Source organism: Anser anser (assembly GCF_964211835.1).
Source record: "Anser anser genome assembly, chromosome: 1".
Lineage (NCBI taxonomy): Eukaryota > Metazoa > Chordata > Aves > Anseriformes > Anatidae > Anser > Anser anser.
Window position 1 is genome coordinate 60,274,525 of NC_139720.1, and position 25,504 is coordinate 60,300,028.

General features: G+C 38.3%; 2 protein-coding genes across 8 annotated transcripts in view; one reads left to right on the plus strand and one right to left on the minus strand.

Moving 5' to 3' along the window:
• SYCP3 (synaptonemal complex protein 3) lies at positions 1-16,126 on the plus strand. 7 transcript variants are annotated; one of them, XM_083830475.1, is made up of 10 exons: positions 1-1,992; positions 2,250-2,277; positions 4,059-4,203; positions 5,772-5,847; positions 6,241-6,275; positions 8,688-8,805; positions 9,835-9,934; positions 10,758-10,856; positions 13,463-13,567; positions 13,709-16,126. In XM_083830475.1, the coding sequence occupies exons 3-10, from the start codon at positions 4,074-4,076 to the stop codon at positions 13,760-13,762; spliced, it is 717 nt and encodes a 238-aa protein (XP_083686601.1). In that variant the 5' UTR covers positions 1-1,992; positions 2,250-2,277; positions 4,059-4,073; the 3' UTR covers positions 13,763-16,126. The 7 variants fall into 7 exon arrangements, 6 of the variants coding, with proteins under 6 accessions (XP_083686601.1, XP_083686600.1, XP_083686602.1 ...); XM_083830474.1 differs by having other exon boundaries at positions 1-1,936; XM_083830479.1 differs by having other exon boundaries at positions 1,151-1,380.
• The window catches only part of CHPT1 (choline phosphotransferase 1), a 22,530-nt gene continuing 9,776 nt past the window's right edge, over positions 12,751-25,504 (minus strand). The window contains exons 3-9 of the mRNA XM_083830432.1: positions 24,953-25,094; positions 21,296-21,380; positions 19,531-19,662; positions 18,985-19,143; positions 17,591-17,716; positions 17,021-17,131; positions 12,751-13,788 (exon numbers count right to left, since the gene is read on the minus strand). Coding sequence (XP_083686558.1) covers positions 13,744-13,788; positions 17,021-17,131; positions 17,591-17,716; positions 18,985-19,143; positions 19,531-19,662; positions 21,296-21,380; positions 24,953-25,094 — 800 coding nt within the window. The 3' untranslated portion in view covers positions 12,751-13,743. The remainder of the gene's footprint in view (positions 13,789-17,020; positions 17,132-17,590; positions 17,717-18,984; positions 19,144-19,530; positions 19,663-21,295; positions 21,381-24,952; positions 25,095-25,504) is intronic.

Below are 25,504 nucleotides of genomic sequence, written 5' to 3' on the forward strand. Positions count from 1 at the left end.
ACATAGAATATAAATACGTAGCTTAATTCACAGCTGGCGAAGGGACTGGAAAACAGGCGTTATGAGGGGGTTATTTAGTCTGGAGGAAGAGGAGGCAGAGGGGAGACCTCATCACTCTACAATTACCTGAAAGGAGGCTGCAGCAAGGTGGGTGTCAGTCTATTTTCTCAGGTAACAAGTGATAGGATGTGAGGAAAAATGGCCTCAAGTTGTGTCAGGGGAGGTTTAGACTGCTCTTTAGAAAGAATTTCTTTATTTAGAGGGTGCTTAAGCATTGAAATGGACTGCCCAGAGAAGTGGTGGAGTCCCTATCCCTGGAGGTACTTAAGAAATGTGGGCACGGCACTAAGGGACATGGTTTAGTGATGGGACTCAGTAGGTCAGGTTGATGGTTGGATTTTGTGATTTTGAAGGTCTTTTCTAATCTAGATGATTCTGTGATTCTACTTCAGACTAGCAAAAAATGAGACCTTTCAAGAAAAACAAGAAAGCTTTGATACTTTCACTTTAAAATATTATTAGTGATATTCAAATTTTATTAGGATTTTTAAAAAAATATATTTGCCATTCTAATCAAAATAATTGGGGGAAAAAGGGTTGAAATTTTAAGGCAGTCTTCTTGATGAAGTGATGTACAAATAAAATAGTTTGCATACATAGGTCAGGCAAGACCTTTTCGTTTAAGCAAAATTTGAAAGTAGAGATATAGCATTTCATTTAACTAAAGCAAAAATGACTAAAAGATGTTGGATAAACCTTCTGACAGGTATCCACTGAAAATCACAGCTAAAATTTGTGAGCATATTAGTTGGAAAAAGAAAACAAGCAAGCAAAGCAAGATAATAGGTGAAAAGGGTTGCAGTGAGTTAACCTCAGCTAGCACCAAATCACACCCCTAGATTCTTGCTCTGCCTCCAGCAGGAATGCAGGAGAGAACTAGAAGAGTAAAAGGAAGAAAAACTTGTGGGTCAAGAGAAAGACATGAACATGTGAAGGGTTTGTGGGGATAAAAACACAAACTGCAGCTGAAGGGGTTTGCTCACCAACTCCAACAGGCAGCCCCAGCCACTGAGGATCAGCTGCCTTGGAAAGACTAAACCCCAAGCTGTTATTGCAGAGCACGATGTTACCAAGCATGGGATAACTCTTCGAGTCAGCTGTGTCTCCTTGCTGTGGGGGCACAGTGGGAAACAGGAGGCCTGCATACTCTGCAAGCACTGCTCAGCTGAAGTATCCATGTGTTACCAGCGCTGGTTTGGTCACCAAGCCCTTGCACAGCACCATCCAGGCTGCTGTGAAGGAAGTTAACTCTACTCCAGCCAGGCCCAGTGAAATACAAGCTTGGAAAAAGTTTAAACTCAGTTATGGAAATGACAACAGGTAAGATTTCTTAAGTTGTTGAGGGTAAGGACGAGACAAAATATTTCTAGGATTTTCTTTATTTTTATTTTATATTTAGTATGTGTAAGTGAAGAGCAAAATAAATCATTTAGGAGGACAAAATCACGTGAGAACAGTAGAAAAATCTGAAACAAAGCATGTAATTCGTTGAATGAAGTTGGCTAGAGAACTAGTGCCTGTTTGCATTCACTTACTGAAACATCTTCCCAAGCCGTCACACCCTGGCCTACATACACGACAACAAACTGTTTAGCAGGCGTTTTGTTGCCTGAGGGGGAGCTGGAAGCCGTTTCCAACCAAAGGAAAGGCGGCCGGAGGTGGGCGACCTCTCACCACCTTCAGCGCTGCCTCAGCAGCCATGGCCACCGCCCCGGCCGCCTGCCCCTTCCCGCCCATTTTTCCCGCCCTTTTCTGCTGAGCGGGGTGGGGGAGGGGGCGCTGAGGTGGGGCAGCGCCTCAGCAGCAGCCGCCATCGGCCCGGGGAGGGAGCGTGAGGGGCTGCAAGGCGGTTGCCGGGGGTTCTGCGGCCCCGGGGGTGAGGGGTCGAGGTTCAGCAGGCTGCCTGCTTGCCTGAGGGAGCGAGGGCGTGAGGTGATCCCTGCCGCCGGGGGGTCCCCTCCTTGTGAGGCAGAGGGAGTCGGAAAGGGACCCGTCAGTGGCATGGGGATGGCAATGGGGAAAGGTGGCAGGGTGGGAAGTAACGGCTGGGACTGAGACGTTGCCGTGCCCCTCAGCCTTTGAGGCCACTGTGGTTTCCTCCCAGGGCACCAAGGCTGTGGTGGAAGCAGGTGGGTCCACCTGGTAAAACACCCCACACGTGAGACTCACTCAACTAATACTTTTTTCAGGTCTTTTTGTGCGGGGAGAAATAAGGAGGTGAGTTCCTCTGAAAAAAATGTTAACATTTGTATCAGCTAAAGCAAGGAGCTACACAGGATGGGTGAAGGCTGTGTGGGGTTGTAAGGCTGTTTTACGGTGTCTGTAGGAATTCGTGTGTTTGTGCTTTGCACACGGATTTTTCAGTACAAAGAAACACGTCTGTATGCAAGATGAAATACATATAAGTAAATGTCTTTTCACGCTTGCAGTTTAAAGTTGAAGAGGGATTTTTTTTTTTGGCAGCACAATCAGATATGCGCTGCCAGATACCATATCAGTGCTTTCCCACTTAAATCATATTTTCAAAGCTGCACTCGTTGAAAATCAGAATGAGTCTTGAGGAGTGCTAGAGCTGCCTTAAATTTTTCTCTCATTTGAGGATAATTGTAATGGGACAAGTTTTGATCTTCCAAGAAATAATTAAAATGGAAGCTTTAATTTTCTTTAAAGAAATTTAAGTTGCAAAAAAAACTTTGCTTCACACTAAGTAGAGAAGCATCAATCGCAGAAGTTGGATATTAGAAAGCAGTGTTTCTCACTTAGCAGCTTAGTGTGATCATGCTGTATATATCCATGTAATGTGGTTAAAAAAACTGATACGTTTATAGCTATGAGCAGCTAACTCAAAAAAAAAAAAAGGGGGGAATAGGAAATTCAGTTGTTTGAGACAGCTATTAAAGCTAGGGGGACCTCACTGTCCATGGAAAGTCAAAAGATCTTTACCGGAGTTCTCAATTTCATTGTGTGAACTTAATGTTCAGAACTACTTTTGGAAAATGTTGGTATTTCTAGTGTTGAATTGCATCTAGAATGAGAAGTTTATCTACTGGTAAATTACGTCTTGCTTGGTTTGGAAGACAGGGTACTTATTGCTGTTTTTTTTGTTTGTTTGTTTTCCTTTATTCTTTCCATCTTCCAAATAATCCTACGTTATTTTTGGCAGGATTTTTAAAATTGTATGTCATTTTAAATTTATATTGAAATGCTTCATACCTCCTCCTATCAGGGGAAGATAAGAGAAGAAATATTGCAGTAAGGATACTGTATCCTGCTATTTTCTGTTACCTTGGTATATTATTTCTCTTGTTGATGAAGTGCTAAGGAAACGGCTCGCTTTTGTCATTCTCGCATTTAATAGCTACAATTATTCTCTTTTCCTTCTAAATAAATATCTACTCCATAAATACTTGTAAAATAGTACACATACTATATAAAAATAAGTGATATTAGTGGTTTTTTTAAGTGCATTTGTAGAAACACAAATATGCAAGCTACATCAGAAACACCTAAGAGGTGTAATGGCTAATAATAAAGCTAATTCAGAAAGTGAAAATTGACCAGGATTTTTAAAAATTACATGTGTGTGTTTGTCTGTCTAGCGTAGCATGGGTTATAGAACCAGATTGTTTTTCATCATTTATCATTTATGTATTTTGTAGGGCAAAACATTAGAGTAGCTCTTTGCGAATCTGGTATCAAATCTGATAAAATATAAAATAAACATCATGGAAACTGAGCAGACAGGCACCTTAAGAGCGCTTTCTTAAGAGCATAGTTTGCTTTTCAACATAAGAAAGTATGATCCCGCTAGCCCTGCTATTTTTTACCCTGTTCTTAAAAGCACCACTGATGGTTAATCCTGTGAAGTACCTCAAAAATAAAACAGTTTGACTGCCTCTTGTCCTTACAGGTGTACAAAACAAACAGATCAATGTAAATATGAAAACATATTCATCTTCCTGTGGGAAAAGTTATGTTTCAGTGCTATGTTTCAATAGGAAGAAAATCTCATTATGGCACCATCGGGAAGAAAGCATTCAGGAAAAGCTGGTAAACCAGCACAGGAGGATCAAGCGATACCACCCTATGACTTTCCAGAGGAAAGAAAAGAGCTGAGTGGATCAGAGGAAGATATTAGAGAAGGTGCTTACATTATTATTATATTTTTAAAAAAGTTTATAGTATTTCTGACTATGAATAGATGAGAAGATATGCGTTAGCGAGTGCCTGAGCAAACATGGTTCCTAATGTTTGTGACAGCCTCTTAGTGCATGGTGTTGATTGACTGGTAAGAGAACACATCAGAATAGCTCTGTGTAGTACCCAGTTAGGTCTCAAACTTACAGGTAACGCCTACGATAGAGTAGAATCTTGTTACCCTGTTACCTTATTTTAATGCCATGTTATTCTATCACCTGGCTGCATATAATGCTGTGGTATCAGGACAGAAGAGAAAAGCTCTGCTCACTTGTGTAAAGTGTGAGGTTGGATAGGTTAGTAGGAGTCTTAGGCTGGGAGGTTTAAGAATACTTCAGGAAGACTGAACAGAAGAAAGGAAGAGATAGAGCCAGCTGAGGAAAAAGAATAGAAGTCAACCAACGACTTCTTGTTTAATTTTGAGGGAGTGTCATGGAGAGTGGACTTATCTTAAAAATAGAGTTTTCATTCATCAACTGATGGATGTTGTCTTTCAGCAGTCATGTCTGGGCTTTGTTTCTCTCTGTTTCTCCCCCTTTTTCAGTTGTCCAGATTAAATCCTTTACTTTGTTTCTATGAAATACTGAAATGTGGGGGTAAATAATAAAACCAGCATCAGGAATATTTCCACAGAGTTTTGTTATGCTGCTTTCTGTGAAACATCTGACAAGTCTAGTCAGCGTGTTCTAAACTTTAAATAGGAACCGCTATCAGATTTATATTATTTACTATACGGATCAAAATGTACATTCCTACAACTTTCTAAATGAGAGGGTTTGCAAAATGTGGAATTGGGGAGAATCTCATTCACTTTTTATTTATATAATCTGCCAACCAAATTTCTGTAAGGATAGCTGAGCAACTTTATGCTATATAAATGTCTGTTGTTTTCAGGACAGCTTGTATAGCTGTGTACACTAATGCGTACTGTTTCGAAACAGTACATAGTTTTATTTGTTAAATTTGTATTGTTTCATATTTTGGGTACCCTATGTTTCTGTCTTGAATTGGGTATAATCTTAATTCCCCCCCAAGCCAACCCTCCCCTTCAGTAATGGAAATCTGTCAACCAAGGATTTATTAATTTATTTTGAAAGAACATATATATCTGTATGTGGTTTTGCTACTTTAATGGTCAGAGTACGTTTAAATTCTTGCAGATTGGGCTTTTTCAATTTTTAGATAGTTTTTAGCTTTCTAATGGTTGTTTATTGTGAGTTGGGGGTATTTGTGTAGTAGTGGACTGAAAAACTGGTTGAGACCACCCTCAAGGAACTCAAGGCAGCGTCAACTCATATCTAGTCTTGTAGAATTCATCACCATCTGTCAACTCTTCACATTCAAAATGTTAGGAGCTGTATGTGTTATGGATGAGACCCTTGGGATGTATTCAAAGAAGTGCCGTTACAGAAAAATAGTTACACTTCTCATAATTCATGTGGTCCCCACAAAATATAAATATGTATAAAATATAAATATAAATTTTTGTTAATCTTTCTGAAATTTACATTAAGCTGAAACACCAGTAATGGAGAAGCATGGCAAGAAAAGACCTTTGGTGACTACTCATGTGGTTCCAGATGATGTAGGGTAAGGGTTAGAATGTCTTTTTTCAAAATAAGTGAGTCTTAAGTAGACACTTAGTTCAGTTAGTCAGTATGCTTGTTTTGTTTGGGGTTTGTTCCACTTTATTTACCATCCTCCCTCATTCGGGACCCTTTAAAGGCTTCATAGTGCTTTTTTATTGGGGAGTAATTTAATAGATTGTAGTAAACTTTTTGAACATCAAGAAATTAGTCTAAAAAGAGAACTCTTGTAGGAGGGGAAGAGGAGTAAGTGTTATTTTTTATCTTGTAAAACAGTAGCAGCTTTATCATTGCTTAAACTATCAGGCACGTGAATAAAATTAGTTTTAAGCATACACATTTGGTCTTATTCCAAAGTAAAAATGGTCAAAAAAAGTTTTTAAACAATATTTTTTAGGGGTGAAGTACAGAATATGCTGGAAAGATTTGGAGGTAAGTACATTTACATTCTAATAAGTTGAAAAATAACTAATATTTAACATACAGAATTGACAGTAATCCATTATCATAACTTCTGAGATCTGCATAAAATAGCCAGTGTTTGTAGCATTGCTTACAGTCAGTTTTCAGAAAAGAGCTACTATTTAATACATCTAAATGGACCAGATGGAAAGAGAAGGAAGAGAAGGGAATAACTGCATATAAAGAGAGAGAAAAGTATTGGTGTAAACTAATTATACATGAAAAAGGGAAAGATGCATGAGTGCTTTTGATTATCAGTTCCCACTTCAAGAAGCAGTTTAAGAGGTGGTAATTATACGGCAGAGAGAAGAGACTGTGAGTTAGAAAGCTGTTGTTCTTACTTAAATAATTATTTACAATGTTACAATGAAACAAAAGAGACTGGGGAGTGCCAGACAGGAGTGAGAAATTAGGGGCATGTAAATATGAAGATAAGCAGATAAACAGGAAAAAAAAAATCAAATTCACAGTAAAAAATTCACAGCTGCAGCCTGTAGTTGTGAAAAGACTGAGCTAGAGAGTAGCTTGTACTCTGCATCTTCAGGAATCTAGAGGATAGGGAATCTGTAGAAATGAGAATTTCTGCAGTCAGGAAGAAGAGTACAAAATTTCTAGCGGAGCCAAACAATGAAGCTAATGCCAGTCATGTACTGATGAGAGATTTCTTCACGTTGCCTACTTGGATTTAAGTCATAGTGAAATGAAATTCTCAGATGGCTTTACTTAAAATTCAAAGTGTCGAGCTGAATTCTAGATAGCTGACAGCTTAGAGAAAAAGCATATCTCACCTGCAAAGAATTTGCAATACACTTCACAGATAGTGGAACAAAGCATCAAAAAGGAGTGGAAAGAAGGGAAAACATCTTAATGCTAGTGTTACTTACTCAATAGGTGGTTGATTCTTGTATGTGTATGAAAATGCTGTGCACAGTCATTGTTTGCATGTAAAGCTTAAGGTGAAAGAGTTCAAGGAATTTATTAGTTCACGAATTAAGAATTTTCGCAGTTAAGGTGTATATTAGTATGCTATTGTAGATCTAGCAATCTAGACAGGAGGAGAATTTCAAAGTTTAATTTTAAAAAGCTGGGATTGCTTGTTATTGAGGACAAAAAAAAAAAAAGAACGATGGAAATTAAATGAAACACAGAGAGGATGCTCTCTACTCAAAAATAATAGGGTTGGCATTAGAGGCAGATGCCTCAGCAAGTTAGAGAGACAGATTTGACAGATGTTTCCTGAAACCTACAATGGAAAGAAAAAGCAATTCCTGTATTAACCTAACTGTGACTTGTTTGTTAAATCTCCAAATATAAATTAAAATGAAATAGACATACTAACTGACATTAACCCAAATATTTCTTAAAAAGTACTTAAGGAGTCTTTCTGAAGTATGAGAAATAGTTTGTCGTTCAGTCATTCAATATATTGACAGTGATAGTAATCCCATGCTACCTCTAATTTATTTCTGAAATCTACAAAATGTGAATGAATATTACTTTTAAAACAGTTGAGCTTGTGCTTTTCTGAGAGGAAAATGACATTCATAAAGTGTCAGCCTACACAAATAAATTGAAGGCCTGGAAACTCTGAGCTGGTACTGCAGTTGTGCAGCCAAACAAATGAGGATTTTGATAGTGCAACTAACAGATCATGAGGTACAAGAGAAAAGAGTAGGATGTCTGTACTCAGTCAAGGTTTGGCCAAGACATCTCCAGGTTTGAATGAGGAAGAATTAACAGTGTGAAACGTCCAAATACCACGTCTGAAGATGCGTAATGTGAACTGATTAGGTAATGCTGCTAGTGTTTCAGACGTGTGTGGGCTTACTGTGTGTGTTAGAAGCACATGTTAGACTGTAAGGATCACTAGGGAACACGATGGATACAGCGTGTAAGGAACTGATTTAAATGGGAAAGAATGCAGCTGCCCGGGATTGAAACCATGAAACGGTTTCAGTGCACTGTATGTGTCTGCTCAGAGCAAGTTTGACACTGTACCCATCCTGTCCTGACCAGAGTAAAAGAAGCTAAAGGTGAGTGACATCAGGGTGGGTCCTGTCAGGCCTGGACCCTCGGAGAGGTTGGACTCAAAGCAGCTGCTGGAGTAGTCCGTGGGGCTGAGCAATGAGCAGGTGCAACTCCAGAGGCCCAGTGTAAGCTATAGGGTCTGTGGGGGGCCTTGAGAAGTAGCTCTTGTAGCAGTGCCAACACCAGGTGGAGAAAGATTCTTTACATGGCAGCTAGAAGCCCAGATCCTATTAGCTTCTTCCTATTAGAACACACCTCATTTGCTTTTCCAAAGCATGTAAGGTCATCAGCATCTTTAAGAAAACGCACAATAAATCTTGGTATGCTTCATTTCTAAATATTCTTTCATTCTAGCTGACATTAACAAAGCTCTCTTAGCTAAGAGGAAAAGATTAGAAATGTATACGAAAGCTTCACTCAAAACCAGTAACCAGAAGATTGAACATGTCTGGAAAACACAGCAGGAGCAAAGGTAACATTTACAATTGTTTTTTAAACGTGTGAAGTCATATTCTTTTTTGCATCATAGCATTGAGAGTTGATCCATCTTCTTGCCGTTAAATAGCAGTAGTGTATCTAGTAGTTAAACACCTACTGCGGTCCCCTTTTCTGCTGCCTCCAATTGTGTCCTCTTGGGTTAAACTGTCAGTAACATTTTAGCATAACACTTTCTCTTTTGAATGAAGTTTAAAGTTTGGAATTTTGACAGTAAATACCTTATACAACTGATTTCACTTCTTTCTTTTTTAATGTTGTTGTTACAGAAAATGTTTTCTGTGATTTTTGTCTTTCAAAACTTTTTACTCTCATTTAATTTCAGACTTTCTATTTGAAAACTGATATTTGCTTAGGAAAAGTTTTACACCTTTTGGTTAGGAAAGAAAATAATTTTCATATTGGAGATGAGATTCATCTCAACTAATAACATGCCTCCTTACCTTTTAAGGTTTATTTACTTACTACACCTGATACTAAAAGCAGAGCAAATTGAAAAAGGAGACAGCTAAAACCGAAAGTCTGCCGAAAGTCTGCAACACTTGCAACTTTTTGTTTTTATATATATTTTTGAAACTTGCATTAACAAAATGTTATTGTACACAGAGAAACTAGAGCATAATGAACTAATGAATGAGGTGATCGATTTGTCATTATAAACACCTTGTGTTAAAGCCAAGATCTGTAGTGGAATTAAAAAAAAAACCACAGTAAACCTCAGAAAAGCTGACATTCTCTGTTAGGAAGAAAGTTGTTTGTTGTCTTGTTATTATTTTTTAACCTGAGTTTTGTATAAGAGTGCTGTCTCTTTATATGTACATAATTTACATTCACTTAGGAAAAATATATGTATGAATGTTAATTTTTTCAAAACATCCAGTAGGTTAGGACTTGATTCAAAATAGCATCTTTATCTATGCCAACTCCTTTTATTCTATTCCATGTGCACAGAACCTTATCTTTCTTCACAGCATTTGTAATACTTACAGCTAGTGTCTGTTTATAGGCAGAAGCTCAATCATGATTTCTCCCAGCAGTTCCTGACTTTATTTCAGCAATGGGATGTAGACGTGCAGAAAGCAGAGGAACAGGAAGAAAAACTTGCGGTGGGTTTCCAGCACAGGAATTGTTTCACAGTATAATCACAAGGAGAGAATAGTGTTGTTTAGACAAGACAACCAATGTAAAAGTGCAGAAATGTAAAAAATACCTCATATAGTTTAAACAAACATGTCTCTTGATTAAAAATTTAATTCAGGTTTCGTGGTTCTTAAACCATAAATGTTTAAGTTTTGGGATATATTTCAAAGTGAAGAGGGGTGCAGTACTTTACTTCAAGTTTATAGATGGGAGTAAATGATGCCCTGAGCCAGAACATGGCTTGAGAAAAGCCAAGATGGTTATGGAGAGGAACCAGATGTGCTGAATCTGTGCATCTGCAGACTTTGGGTAGGGAGACAAAGGAATACTGGAAAGTAGTTGTCCTTAAGCATGCATTGCTTAAATGTATGCCTCTATATCACAAATGCATGATAATTTGATGACTAAAGGTGACAGAAGCTACACAGTGGAATGTAAACACACGCTATTGCTGTATTTGTACTCCCAGCATGTTTGCAAGTTGTGCTTTTCCCTAGTCAGCACATTTCCCTGGGATGCACAAGAACTGTGTTGGCCAGCAGCCTTCAGGATCCCAGAGAGAAAAGTTCAGGTTGGAAGGGGACCTCAGGGGACGACTCAGGGCTTAATCCAGTCTTCAGTCTTTCTTTTATTACTGAGAACAAGGATACCTCCCCAGGCAGGGATCTACATTGTATGACCCGGACTGCCAGTGAAGGCAGAATTTTTGATTCTGACAAATGGCATCAGTGTTGCTGTCAAAGCACTTTTGGTAAAACATGATTTTTTTTTTTTTTTTTTTTGCTTCAGAATATGTTTCGTCAGCAACAAAAAGTTTTTCAACAGGCAAGAATAGTTCAAAGCCAGAGACTGAAAACCATTAAGCAACTGTATGAGCAATTCTTAAAGGTACAGTAAATTTTCTTCTTGCAAGGCAGCTGATCCTTACCACATCGCTTAGGAAGGCAATATTTATCCAGCCTTTATGAAATACAGACTTAAGGTTCACTTAAGAAAACAACAGCTTTGCGTGAATATTCATGCTAGTTGCTATTTTTCCCTTCTTGGTTAAAACATGGCTTGTTCTTTCTATATATGCATGCACGTTACACCTGTTTATAAATGCTTTACCTAAATGTCTTCTCGCAGGGATCTGATTGGCAATCCTGTTTCATATATTTAAGCAAACCCTCAGAGCATGCTTTCTAAACCAAACTCAGCTTAAAGCTGAGTTTACCAGTTACCAGTTCAAAGCTTATAAAGTTGGTCAAATCAACAGGCCTTTCTCTTAACTGTCCCTTAGGTTTTTGGTGCATATTGAAAAAAGTGAAAGTTAATCTATTAAAAATACACTTCATGCTGTAACGTACTACTTTTATTACTGCTGGCACATGCATCCTCCATAATGAGAATTAGATGCCATTTTTTTTCTGTCATTAACCTTTTTAGCTGTTGCTGCTCCCTGTAAGGGAACTGCCTGTTAATAAGTGGCAATTCTCTTAAAATTGCCTAGTTACAACTCCTCTGCTTCCTAACCAACACTGACTAGAAAGGGTTTGGTTTTCCTTCTTATAAGCTGCTATTAAAACTAAATGTTCACTAAGTCAACTGAAGAATTTGACAAATAATGGCTTACAGTGAAAACAGGTCCTGCTGGATGGTTATATGACCAATCCAGTTTAACTTTACTGTTGATGTATGCATTGTTTTTGTATTTCTTGGCAGTCCTATAAACACCATTTTTGGACAGTGCTTATGAAAGCGTATTGTGTTTTAAACATGAGTTATAATGATCAAACGTTTTCTAAAAGTGGCTGACATGCTAGACAGCAAACAAAAAATGATTGAGTACTACTACTAAAAAATTTTGCTTCTTTTGGGTTAAAAAAAGTTTTTCCCTGTCATTGTACACTAAGAACAAAACACTTTATTCCCAGAATTTCCTTCCCCCACTATTTCTAAATTATTAGAAATCTACACTGTGAGGGGAAAAATTTAAGCACCCTAAACACTTGGTTTTGTGATGAGTACAGGGGTAAGGCATCACAGAATCACAGAGTGGTTGAGGTTGGAAGGGACCGCTGGGAGGCAGGTTGGTCCAGCAAGTCAGGACTATGTCCAGATAACTTCTGCATGTCTCTGAAGATGGTGACTCCAGAACCTCTCTGGGAAACCTGCTCCATTGCTCAGTCACACACTCAGTAAAGCAGTGTTTTCTGATGTTGAGAGGGAACCTCTTGTGCTTCAGTTTGTGCCCATGTGCTGGTGACCTGGCACTGAAAAGAGCCTGTCCCTCTCTTCTCTGCACCCTCCCTTCAGGTATTTGCACGCATTGATGAGATCTCCCCTGATGATCCCTCCCCTTCTCCGGGCTGAACAGTCCCAGTTCTCTTGGCCTCTCCTCACAGGAGAGGTGCTCCTGTCCCTTAACTATCTTTTTTCCTGGCCCTTCGCTGGACTCCCCCCAGCACGTCCATGTCTCTCTGGACGCAGCACACCAGGCATGCCCTCACCAGCGCTGAGCAGAGGTAAGGATCACCTCCCTTGCCTGCTGGTGGTGCTTTGCCTCAAGCAGCCTGGGACATTCAGACACCTTTGCCACAAGGACACGCTTCTGGCAGGACCCCCAGGTCCTTTTCTGTGGAGCTGCTTCCCAGCTGGGCAGCCCCCAGCACATACTGGTACAGGGGGTAAAGTCTGGCACTTTCTAACAAGCCTTAATTTCTATTTGAGTCATTTCCTAACCGTCCCTTTTTTGAAATTAGTTAGTTATGATATCTGGTTTTTTCCAAGTCAGACAGAGTCACTCTATTTTAAATTTATTTTTCAATGCTTAGTTTAAGATGGTTGAAATTTGCAGAGGATATTACAGAAATCTTAATAACAACCATTTCAAAATGTCAACAATGTCTTCATCAAAGATGAAAAACTGTATTACTATGAATTTTCTCCTGAGAGAATATGAACAGGTAAAAAATATCAAGCCTCAAATCAGCTTAACTTTAAATATAAGCTAAAGAAAATGCAGCTATGTACATCAGTTAGGCATAACTGTATGTGCAAAAGGGAAGATAACCAGTGAGCTTCACCTCAGCTTATTTGGAGTGAAGTGTGCAAAGAGGAGCAAATTCAACATTTTCTTTAGGCCTTATGTCGAGTCTCTAAGGTTGTCATAATATTAAACTGTACCCCTATCATTCCTGACAGGTATGGGTCTAATTTTTTTCTTGTAGAACCCTTATGTTTATTGAAATGCAGGATAGTAGCTGGGACCTCAGAGATGCTGGGTGGAAAGGACTGTTTCCTTCGCCATGTGCATATTGTTTGAACAGTAATGTAGAGTGGAGTACAAAGTCCCACACAATTTCTCTTTCAAGTTCATGACAAAATTCATCTGTAATTATCACTGCTGCTGTAAAAATTGAGCTGTAGTCTGAAAAATGGATTGTTTTTTTTTTTTTAAATTAACCCTGAGGCATCAAGCAGTTTTGAATTAAGATTACCCTTAACTGCAGAGCATGGAAGAACTAGAGAAAAACAATGAAAATCTTCTAGTTGGTGCACAAAATGAACTTCGCAAAGAAATGGCTATGTTGCAGAAGAAGATTATGATGGACACTGTAAGTATCAGGTTTACGAAGAACTTAACTTAAATACAAAAATAGAACATTCTATAAAGAAGTCATTTGACATTCATTTAATTAGATTAAGGAATCATTGGTTTGGCATTTGTTCAGTATTATCTCCTTTTCTTGTAACAGCAACAGCAGGAGATGGCAACTGTTCGCAAGTCTCTTCAGTCCATGTTATTCTGATGGCTCAATGGAGAAACAACTTGTACCTAAGTAACATGATACAAGTATAGGCGTTAGCCGTAGAGAAGTTACCTTAAGATGATTTAAATGTTTTAAAGTTCCTATTAAATGATTTAATGGATTGTTCTAACCTTGTGTCTGATAATCTTGTGAGAAGGCCTATTAGTCAATTTATTACTTTGCGGGGGGAGGAAGAGGGAGCAAACCCTGAACCAATTCCTGTCTGTCCAATTAATCTTTAACTACTTAACATTCACTTTCAATGGCATTGGACTGTTTGCATTGTTTCACTTTCTATAATGCCAAATTCAGACAGGTAGAATTGATGAAAAATGCGTTCCCTAAATTTTATATGATAACTTTAGACATTTATGTGCATTGCAAATAGAAGCCTTTTTCAAAAGCTACGGATTAGACTTTTGTAGATTCAACATCTAGCCTCCTGAGCTGTCAGCAGTTATAAAAGTTCATAGACTACGACATAGCTCACGTAAGATTGTTTAATGATGTGTATTATAGTAAATTAAATTGTTAGGCCTTTTATCAGTACAGGCATTGCAGTATTTTTGTACCAGTAAGATTTATGAACTGCTGTTACTTGTCCAAATGTAGGTTTCTTTAGTTGAACAATGAGCTTAATACCACAGCTTTACATGACATCTGCTGAAGTAAACATAATTAAACATTGCTATGCATTTCTTGTAGACCACTGCTAAAGTAATCTAGTTCATTTATTTGGTAAAAGCTATTAAAAGGCTTAAGCTGGAATATTAATTTTTGCAATTTCAAATGACTAGTAGTTCAGGGAGGCCTGATTTAAGGATAAAGCATTTATCTTTCATGTATCTCATTACAATCAGTATAAATTAGACAGCCAGAGTAGCCTGTGTGCAGTTTGTTTTTATAGCAAGCCATTATGTCCAAATATCCACTTTTACAAATTAGGTAGTTCCTAAAATACTTAGTTGTTAGACTGAATATAATCGTAGATAACACAAAAGCCACCAATACATGCAAATGTGATGATTTTATAACAATGTATTTCAAAACCAGTCCATACAGCTTCTTCTCCCCAGCTTACTAATGTTTTTACTGCAGAATCCAGTAATCTGATGACAGTTGATAGGTTCTGGGAGCCACATTAGGGATAGCTAAATTTTCTGTTAGTTAGCTATTAGCTTGCAACTGAAGTTGAGCAAGTAGCCTGTATGGATGGAGCTGTTTTGTTCTGTGTCTCACAGGACTCAGAGACAGAGCAAACACAGAAGTTACATTGCTAGAATGATGTATGAGGTAGTATGGGCCTGTGGTGGGAATCAGGTAACTACCAATGCTAATTTGAGCTGTGGTGCTCAAGTTCAGTATTTAAGGATGACTAGATGATGTCACAAAATACAGTTAACAGTTTTTGCTTCCACTCTTCAATACTAGGTTATTTGTTACTATTAATTCTTTTTTTTTCTAATTTCTGCAGTAGTTACCTACCATTTATTTACCTCTACCCTATCTTTATAAGCACTTACACCTACTACTACACTACATTTTTGTGGTTTCAGGGGAACCAAACCTCCTCATTCTAAAAAGTTGCATATGCATGTGCTTTTATCAGATGATTGGTGATTAACTTCTTTTTTACAGCATTCAGACAAAGTGAAATGGTCTTTACCGTTTTCCCTTTTATTTAGCTATGACCTGTATTTAGGTTAAGTTCAGATGTAGATGCTGTATCTTTCCCAGCCTTGAACAGGAACAGTAGGGCTCATCTGGAAAGGACTGAACTCCTAATCTGTATTTATTTAATTGCCATGCTGCTCCTTTGGCAGTAACTTGTACAACTATCCCTCCAGTATATCAGTATTTCCTTCTTAGACAAATGTACACTTTTTTTTCCCCCCTTTTGAATTTCTTTGAACACCTCAGGCAGTCTTTTTGGATTAATATGTAGCAGCTAGGAAGCTGCAGCAGTAATATTTTTGAAACAAATTATAGTATTCTTTATTGTACAGTTCAGGAAGGTCTTATGAACTTACAGCTCAGCTACATGGCAGCAAATAAAAGTGGTAATGAACACTTACATTCAACAGCTTTTTTACAAAAATAATATTCACATATTACCTCTTTAAAGGAGCATTTGTCTGCAGTGATTTGCCAGCACAGACAATAAGCTATTTTTATTCAGCTTTTTGCTAATGAAAAGAAGAAAGGCTGATACTATGCCTAACTTTCTCTTTTGGAGAGTTTTACTCTGCATTAGATTTTAGTTCCTTGCAGTTTTGTTTGGATAAAGTACAGTGGTAGTTACAAGATAAATTAATACAGCAATAGCAAACAATTTTCAGAGGGAATTAATTATACATAGGTGGGTTGCACTGTCACATTTGGGTGGGTTGCATTGTCACAGTTAAACAGTCACTAAAGTTTGTCAAAGAACTAAGTCATTCAACTTGTGCAGTTTCACAGACACAAATTAGGATAGGTAAAGCTAGTGTCCTCACAGTACCCAGCTACTACAGTCTAGATAATGGAGCACAAGGAGGCAAACCTTAGTATGGCCACAAAACCAGAAACTGCACTCAGAAAAAAAATATCCAAGCTACAACTGTGTTTAGTAACAGTAGGTTATATACTTAGATACCAGAGAATGCATGAATCCTATAGGCACTCACAACAGTATTTTGGAGTAGAGAATAATTTTCCTGTTCCATACTTCCTTCATCCTAATACCAAAACATTACTAGTTTTACCTCATGGATGCCTCATTTTACCAGCCTTGACAATGCAGTACTGTATTCACTGATGCCTCTGACTACCACTTCACAGTAGAAGACTTTGGAAACTAATGCTAGAAGATTAGTCACTTGGTCTAAGAAAAAGTGAAACTCCTCTTAGAATTCTGGTTGGTAGCACTGTGGTTTGCAATTTACATTCCCCAGACCAGAACAGAATTAAGGTTACCTAACTGGAAATAACAAAGGTTTTGATTGTGGTACTCATGGGTTAAAGTAACAGCTGCAGTATCTAGAACACAGGGGGAAGTAGATCCTGGTTCAAAAGTATTAACCACAATATAATCTGCAGGACTTTGTATTTAGTAATTCTAACACCTGGTAATATCTGGGATAGTATGAGCTTTCTCACAACACTAGTTTATTGAAAAGCTTAAGCTGTCTTCTCAAAAAGAGAGGCTGCTTCATTCAACATTCCCCTAACTGCTTTTCTTCTCCTTGACCTATTTAATCAGTCATTATGGTTTTGAACCTGTTCAGGAGCTTGATGAGATGAAATTCTGAAGACATGTATATGAAGATGAGCAGCGATCTGTAGGCATACACCAGTGGCATATCTCAGCATATCAAACAAGGATATGAACTTCAAAAAAAAAAAGAACAAAAATGGAACAGGTTAAAAACATATTTTTCAAAACTCTCCCAGCTGTGCTTTGATCAGTATATATCCAATTTTAAGAAGCATGTTAGCACTATGATATACACTAGTCTACTTTAGAAGAAGAAAAACAAACAGCACTAAGTGCTTACGAAAATTTGACAAACAAGGTTAGTCTGCAGTTAGCAGAGTAACTTTAAACAAACCACCTGAATTAAAGCATAATTACAGGAGAGATCTGTCATTTTACTTTCAGATCTCCGTTCCAAGGAAAGAAAGCCAGCTAGCTCCCAAAACATGTATTTACACAGTATCCTGGCATTCCTTCCACAATGGCAGGTGAAATCGAGCAAGTCCAAAATGGCAGAGCAGAATGTCAGAGACAGTTCTCAATCCATTCCTTTAAATATGCGCCACATGAAAAATGCAAAGCAAAATGCTTACCAATGCTATCCATAGAACAATATATTCATCAATGAAACTGTTGAAGTACTGGTCCAAAAACAGAAGTCCTGGCCCAATAAATGCAGTGTCTTGAAGACAGATCTCGCTTTTTGTCATGTGAGCCACCTATTTAAAAATAAACAACAACACAACCCACAGAATGCACTACTGCAAGATCACTGTATCTACCAGAAAGCTTCCACCTGAGTTGCGAGAAAGCATGATGTCCTTACACGTCAGCTGCCTGCTCCTGCCTGCTCCAAAGGGGCTTTTGGGAAATAAGCAGAAGACAGGCCAAGGGCTTCACAAATGCTCCAGAGCCTGCTGCTCCCTGACGGGCTTTTTCTTAAGGGCCAAATAACCTTTTTCCAGGTTACTCAGTCAATATGTAGCACTTCAATGAGTGATATCAGTTATTTCAATAATCAGTATATCTTGACTATTATGTAAAAAAATCGGTACAAAGGTCCTGCAGTGTTCTTTTGTAATACAGTTAATTACATCTATCTCCGTGCATTTTAGCTATTTGACTGGGTTCCCCACTCTTACTTTTTAAGTGCTGTATTGGAAACTCTCCATCCAGCTTCACACCCTGGCACAGCTTAAGAGGTTTTTACTGCAGTTTCCTCACTCTAGTGAGTTAAGAACAAGACCTGCAATAGTATCAGAAAACCGGGGGAGCTAAACCTGGCAAAAGCCTTTCCCCACTGCTTGTACCGATTTGCCTCTGAAGCAGATGACCCTCAAAGCTATGCATAAGGCATCAAGGCAAAACATGCTTTGCTCAGAAGCATCCCCGACTGGCTGACATACATTGCCTCAGGTTCAATCTTAAGGCTCAGTTTTCTTAACAGAGTTCTCCTGAACCAAGTTAGTAATGTAGACAAGTAGGTGAATTCCTGTTTAGCTAGAAAGCCTGCAGAATACCAGTTTTAGTTTTGTTGTTTTTAAATACATTGACAAGGTTATTAATTACAGAAGAGACAAAAGGTAGAAAAATTTATCTCCTCATTTTAATAAGGATGTAAATTCATGTTTTATAATTGTCAGAAGTCATGGCACAGCTAGTAAGGCACTGCTAGTTAAGGCAGTAACTGCATTTCTGATGTTAAAGTCAGTGTATAAGCTACAATTTATTTCTAGGAGTAAGCTAAATAAAACCAAAATTTCTAACCAATACATTGAACTATTTTTTTATTTTTATTTTTAAATCGGTATCATATACAATAATCTCTCTGGAGGAGCCTGAGTCTATTTCAGAGTATTGGTCATAGTGAAACTGGTAATAGGGAGGCAGGGCAGAACAGGAAAACTTGCATAATGCTCACTGATTCAGAAAGCAAGTGTTAAGCCAGGAAACATTTTATGTTTACGACTGAAACAAGATTACTTACCACTAACTTCTGTGAGATTTTAGCATTCACAAATCCAAATGTCAAGACATACAGGCAGGGATGTTTTTCAAACAGCTGGGTTGCAGATTTTTTATAGATCACAACAGCCAGTGTAATAAGTAGCCCAATGTGTACACCTGGTGAAAGAACACTTGTTCCCTGAAATACAAAGGGACAGAAAACTCATCTTCAGCTTCAATCACAATGTAAGACCAACATTTTACAAATACTGCAACACCCACTAAATAAAAGTAATTAGAGTTGTCAAAACTCGGGGAAAGGCCATTTGCATTATGCTAATACTATTGGCATCCTTATGGTGACTTCTATGCAATTCTGTAAGAAAATTCACTGTTGGTTCCTGTGATGGAAGAAATCCAGGAACGGGAAGAGAGCAGATAGGTACTGAAGTCTTTGCTTTAGCCATCAAACACTCCAAACAACAAATGAGCATCATTAAGGTGTGAAATTCATATGCTTGTATGCTTAAACTGATAAAAACCCTTATGATTATCTGAAGGCCAATAAATTATGGGTGTAACTTACTGCTATTGTAGATCCATTCTTTCCAACCCCTCCACCGAAGATGACACGGAAGTAATTGAAAAAAGAAAGCGCTGTTCCACACAGTATGCCAAAAACCGCAAAAAACTTCAGCTCTAAGCCTACCAAATGGACCTTAGCAAGAAAAACAACAGAAAGATAGTAAAGGTCAATGGTAAGAGTGTCGTTGTTTGTTTGTTTTTTAAGAAAAGAAGTGATTAAAAAAAGCTACTGAAACCTTATAAGCAGTCATTTTATTTGAACTACTGTTTTCCTGGGAACAAGCTCTGGAAGACAGTATTTGGAATTTGTTTCCTTATTTAGGAGATGTCACGTTTCTTTTGGGAATGTTTAAACTCAACTTTTGAGTATTTAAGTTCTGGTCATGAAGTTAAGCCAGATTTTGCTCTGTATATCCTTATGTAGTAAAAATATTTCAAGAACATTATAAGCAAAAAACTTGACATAGACTACTGCCTTGCCAGGACATGGGAGGGGCAGGAAGGATAGATCCTTCCATTTCAGTGGGTAAAACAATACTGAACCCCAGGAAACACAAACACCATCTGCCTGCCTTGTGTTTTGGTATATGTTGTTTGTATGCTGTATCTTTGCATTTAGGATAATCTCCAGATAAAAATTTTAGTTAAACAGTTACCTTCAGAATCAATTGCAGTTTCAAGGAAACTTCCAAAGGCAGCAGAGGATTAAAAAAAAGAAGTAGCAATAAATTGAAACCACTGATTATATTTTTGAATGTAGATTGTTTTGAGATACAGCATAACTACCACAGATTTTATGGCTGAAGAAGAAACAATCATACTTCACTACTGTTTAAATTTTAATGTACCTACTTTGTTTAGCAACACAAAAATATGCTGTTTGAAAACAGAGCAAAAAGCACCTTAAAGGATGGAGGAGGGAAACAAGGTTCATCTAAAGATTTCCTAATGACTGTGCAAACTGGTGAACTAGTTTGAATTAGTTGGTGGTTTATATTTAGATCAATATCCATGGGTTATCAACACCATGGAATTGTCTCAGCTCTTCTGTTTCCTATGACCAAACAGAACTATTTATTTCTAAGTAAGGATACTACAAAAGATGATGTTAGTCTCATATACTTTTGATGCATACTGAAGTGCATCTTTAAAGATCAGAATAAAAGCCAGACAAAAATATTTTATTTGTGTTTTGGACAGAAAACAATTCTTTAAATATAGGTATTTACATTTATGTCAGCTCTGACATAACCCATTAAAAATCAGTACATCTCCACTGACATGTAAATCTGAATTATTTCATCCCATAGTTTTGACAGATTAATGCATTTAATCTTTCAATTTTAAAATAAAGCTTTCTAAAAATAAATATTGATCCTAAATATAGGATCAATAAAATGATCCTATAAATCATTTAGCTGAACAGATATGTCTGTCTTACAATAAAATACACAAAGGAAAGCTAACAAAAAAATGTATTAAAGCTTGATTACAAACAGAGTATCGGTAGAAGATCAGAAGTTTACGTATGGCAGATAGGGTCTTTTTTCCTCTACACAGCTCTAAATTTGTGTATAGGAAGTCATACTGTTATATCTAAGTTAACTACAATGTAAATATAACCTCTGTTTGTACAAGAAAACAAAACAGAACATTAGAGAACTAGAAGGGGATAGTTGCACAGGATGGCTTCAAATACCATGGAAACTGGGAACTCAACAGGAGCTCCGTACTCTACCCGAACACTGCATTCTTAATACACTTGCCTTATAGTCCCATATTGCTGTTCCACCAAACGCTGATATCAAAAGCAGCAGCGTTATGGCTATCTGAACTTCAGTTACATCAACTCTAGGAAGAAAAGAATAGAATAGAAATTTAGTTGAAAGAAAGGTTCTGTTCCTTTTGAGTATAGGGGATGGGGGCAGGGAGAACAGATCAAAACCCAGTTATTTCAAATTACCTCCTCAAGCCATGAAATGCATAAAGAATATGATTTTCCTTGACTGAGAAAGATAATCTACCTGGAGGCACACATCTTTGGTTAACCTTTAAAATTAAACCTATAAGCCTATCTAGAACAAGCTACATACATTTTTAATAGAGGAAAAAAGTGCTGAATGAATACGTTGTTAACTATTTTAGAATTTTGAATAAATCTACAGACTTCTTGGGTGAGTAACAAATCAAAGTTAAACATTAAGGCAAGCTCATAGTCAAACATTTCCATTAATAGTATATCATACAGAAGTAGGAACCATGAAAAGCAGAATGGGACAGAAGGGATTTCTTTAAGCCATTGTATCATGACAACTTGACAGATACAGCCTGCAAAACATAAGGGCAGTATTTTGAGGACTGAGTTAGTGAATAGCTGAACATCTGTCGTGTTTCAGAGGTCATAATTGCCATGGTGCTTTTTTCCGTAAAACATTTTATAAAACAGGTGGCCTTGTACGCCTTCTAGACTCTGAATTCCACCTTTTTTGTTCTCAGACAAGACAGCCTTACTGTCTTACTGTCTCTGATCACTGAAATGTTTTATTTTGAGAAGACGTGAATATGTAAAAAACAAAACAAAAACCACACACAAAAACAAAAAACCCTACAAAACTTACAAAAACAAAAAGAACATCAGAGGCTCAAGAGAAAGATACTTTCAAGAGAAAGAGTCAATACTTTCCATACAGCTTTTAAATAAATAAGTAAATAAAAGTGCATGTCTAATGTACTGTTTATGCTAGTGAAGGTTTTGAGACAGGTACTGGATCTTTGTACTGAAGTTACTGGCAAGCGGTAAAAATGGATGTTTAAAATGTGACATTCCTGTAAGCAGTTAAACAGATTTGCTATTTTAAAGTACTGTGACCAAAGTCAAGTTGTTTCATTTCTTGCTTAGCATGCAAACTATCTGTACAGAAAACAGTGCATTTTAAAAAGGAGATAGGAATCAGCTCTTGGCTAATGGAAAACATTTATCTGATCTTGACACTCACAGTAACGTTAAACTTTCAAATGAAAGACAGTGACAAAATATGCAAAGTTTCACCACAGATTTCAGACTCTTTGTCTTAGAAGAGTCATTAAGTCACAACCAGATGCCATGCTGAGGTGCTCGTCACTGCTCAAAGCTGTAAGAACAGGCCGTCCTCTCCCTCCTGTGCCATTCTGCTCCCTCACTTCTGCTGGCTGTAGTACTCACCAGACCACGAGGTGCCAGAAAGCCGAATTGTTTCCTCGTGCAAGTTTTTGTTTTCTGCCTGTTTAGTGAATTGGCTCCAAGTCAATGACATGAGCGCGCGGGGGAAATAGGACAGTGCTGCTGGGAGTGGGCTTTTCCTCTACCAGGGAAGAAGCATCACAACTGCTCAGTTACTGCTGCAGATGCACACTGAGTTTGGCTGTTACGTCACGCAGAAGCATTCAGACGCAAATTCAAGTGTTCAGACTTTGCACTCTGTACAATTAAACCTGGATTTCTGAGCTGTACAGCAGTTTTTATTGTTGGAGGGGAAGGAGGCTTGAACTCCGAGCTGAGTCACTGTATGTGACAAAGTTTAGTACTTAATTTTACAGCGGCTCAGACAGTTGATTGCAACACAGCACAAATTTAAGTCCAAAGATTTTATCAGGCAAGACAGTATTCTACATAGCCTGACAGTGGCACGGTATCCAGCTGCTCTGATCCTTCCTGGCCACCAATGCTAAGACTCACCTGGCATTTAACTTCCAAAATCAAATGTCACTAATTCAGGAACAGCATCAGTGAAAGCTTCCATCCATATTATGTATTATCATAGTTACAGCTGTATACTATTGCCTTCATTTAGACTCTCACCTCTATGCCTAGGAGAGAAAGTTGCGAGCCTTGAAAAAGTTCTGATTTGCTTTCACTAAACAGAAATAAGTTATCTCAGAGAAAAGTTGTGTCTGCTCAGCTTCAAACAGCAAGCATGGAACACCAGACCATTCCAAACTGCTTGTACTATGCATTACCGATGTATTTACACAGAAGCCACTAAGTTTTTAGTGAAGAAGATTTACATGGTATGCGAGACTCAGTGCCTTCTTAATATAGGGAAATCATTCTCACATTTTATGCAGGAGCAGAAGGCACAGAAAAACAATGGTACAAAATCCCTGTGCTTACAGCGTAGTCCATTTCCACTGCAGTCCACTGTCACGTACAGAAGTTACCCTCTTTCAACCATCACTCTAAAAAAGCATCTATTTTTGTCTACAGATATCATTTAAAAAAAGCAGGATGGGTAAGCGGGTACAAGAGTTATAGTCTGTGTGGCAAAATGCATTATCAGCAAGAAAAAGATCTCTCAACATTACCGCAGAGGCAGCTTGCTTGGGAGATAGACACCAAACAGCATGCAAAGATAGCTGACCACTGGCCTGCGTGACCAGCGATGCTCTGATGTGCTAAAGGTGCTTCTTGCAGGACAGAGCTAGCAGGCAGCTCAACACGACCAGGATTATCACAAGGACAGCCTTCATCGGTCACGTTTCAAACACTGCTGCGAAGGATGTCGCTTTTCCTCTTTTCAGAAATCACTAAAGTGCAGCTCTTTGTTTAAAGACAGCAAAAGACCATACTAGGCACCACCACGGCTACAGGAGGGTACAGCATTCCCCACACATTTAGAGTTAAATTGAAATTGGTATCTGTTATATGATTGTCAATGACCCCTCCTCCTACAATTTAGTGAGAACAGACTCAATTTCTACAAAGTCATGAGCAGCATCACAGAAGTCACTAGAACTGAGAACTAACACAAAGCCTCATGGACATCAAAGCCAATTATGAGCCAGATTAAAAGCAAAACCCCCAAATAAACCTGGGGTAATTCTTTGAGCACTGGCATAACTCTGTGGAACTCCCTGCCTAGGCCTGTGCTGGATGCAGAGCTTGTTCAAAGGAAACTGAACACGTTTGTAGAAAAGAAATGTATTTATTGCCAGGGAAAATTCTCTAAAAATTCATGTGGTTCAGAGTCCCCTGGGCTGAACCTGTTCCATGTCAAGGAGATTATGAAGAGAGGTAGCATAGATGCTTGCTCTGTTCCTATTCCTACACAGGGAGCTTGTTTACATTGTGGGCAAGACAGCTCTGGCCTGCATGGTGCTTGTATGGGTTCTGTAAACGAATCCACAGGCAAGAGCCAAATGCATGCAAACAAAGCATATATAGCTAAAATCAGCTGCTAACAGAACAAGTCCTGTACACAGTATAGCTCAGAGTTTTAAAGTTCTTGCCAGGTAAAACACAAGTCTGCTAGGGCAGAAGGGAGATAAGGAAGCAGGTGAGAGGAATACAGAGCAGGGGAAAAAAAAAAGAAAAGAAGAAGAAAAGGTGATCAAGTAGCTAGCAGCCCCAAGCATTGTCACATGTAGTTCTAAAGATACCTACTTACTTTCCAAACCTTAATATGCCTGATACGTATGTCTGCCAGTGAGCAGAATAGAACATGAACAGTCCCACAAAACAACAGAAAAACAACCAGTCAGGATTTGTTCCTAGTCGGATTGCTATGCAGGATCCAAGGACAACAAAAACTGAAAAGCAGAAATGAACATGTTAGTCACATACCCTCTTTGCTTGCAGTTAAGAGAAATTAAATCACAAGGCATTTTACATCACTATAACAAAAACAATTATATGACTGATACTTTAATAAGTAGCTAACGTCAGGGACAGTCCTGGTGGGAGAGACCCAGGCACAGGACTCCTGCTCTTCAACGCGAGGGCCACACTTTCCAGCCTACAATGGTCGTTCCCTCTGTGGGCTTTGTCATCTTGTCACAGACACAGCTCCAATTGCAGGGCCCAGCTCAGGGAGACCAACGGTTAGCACTCTGCTGAGAAGGCATAAAGAACATACCAGCTCCCAAGGCAAACGTTTTGGCCATTAAGCTGTTGTAGAAGTGCTACCAGAAGGTATTGCCACCAACAGCAGCTAGGTTAT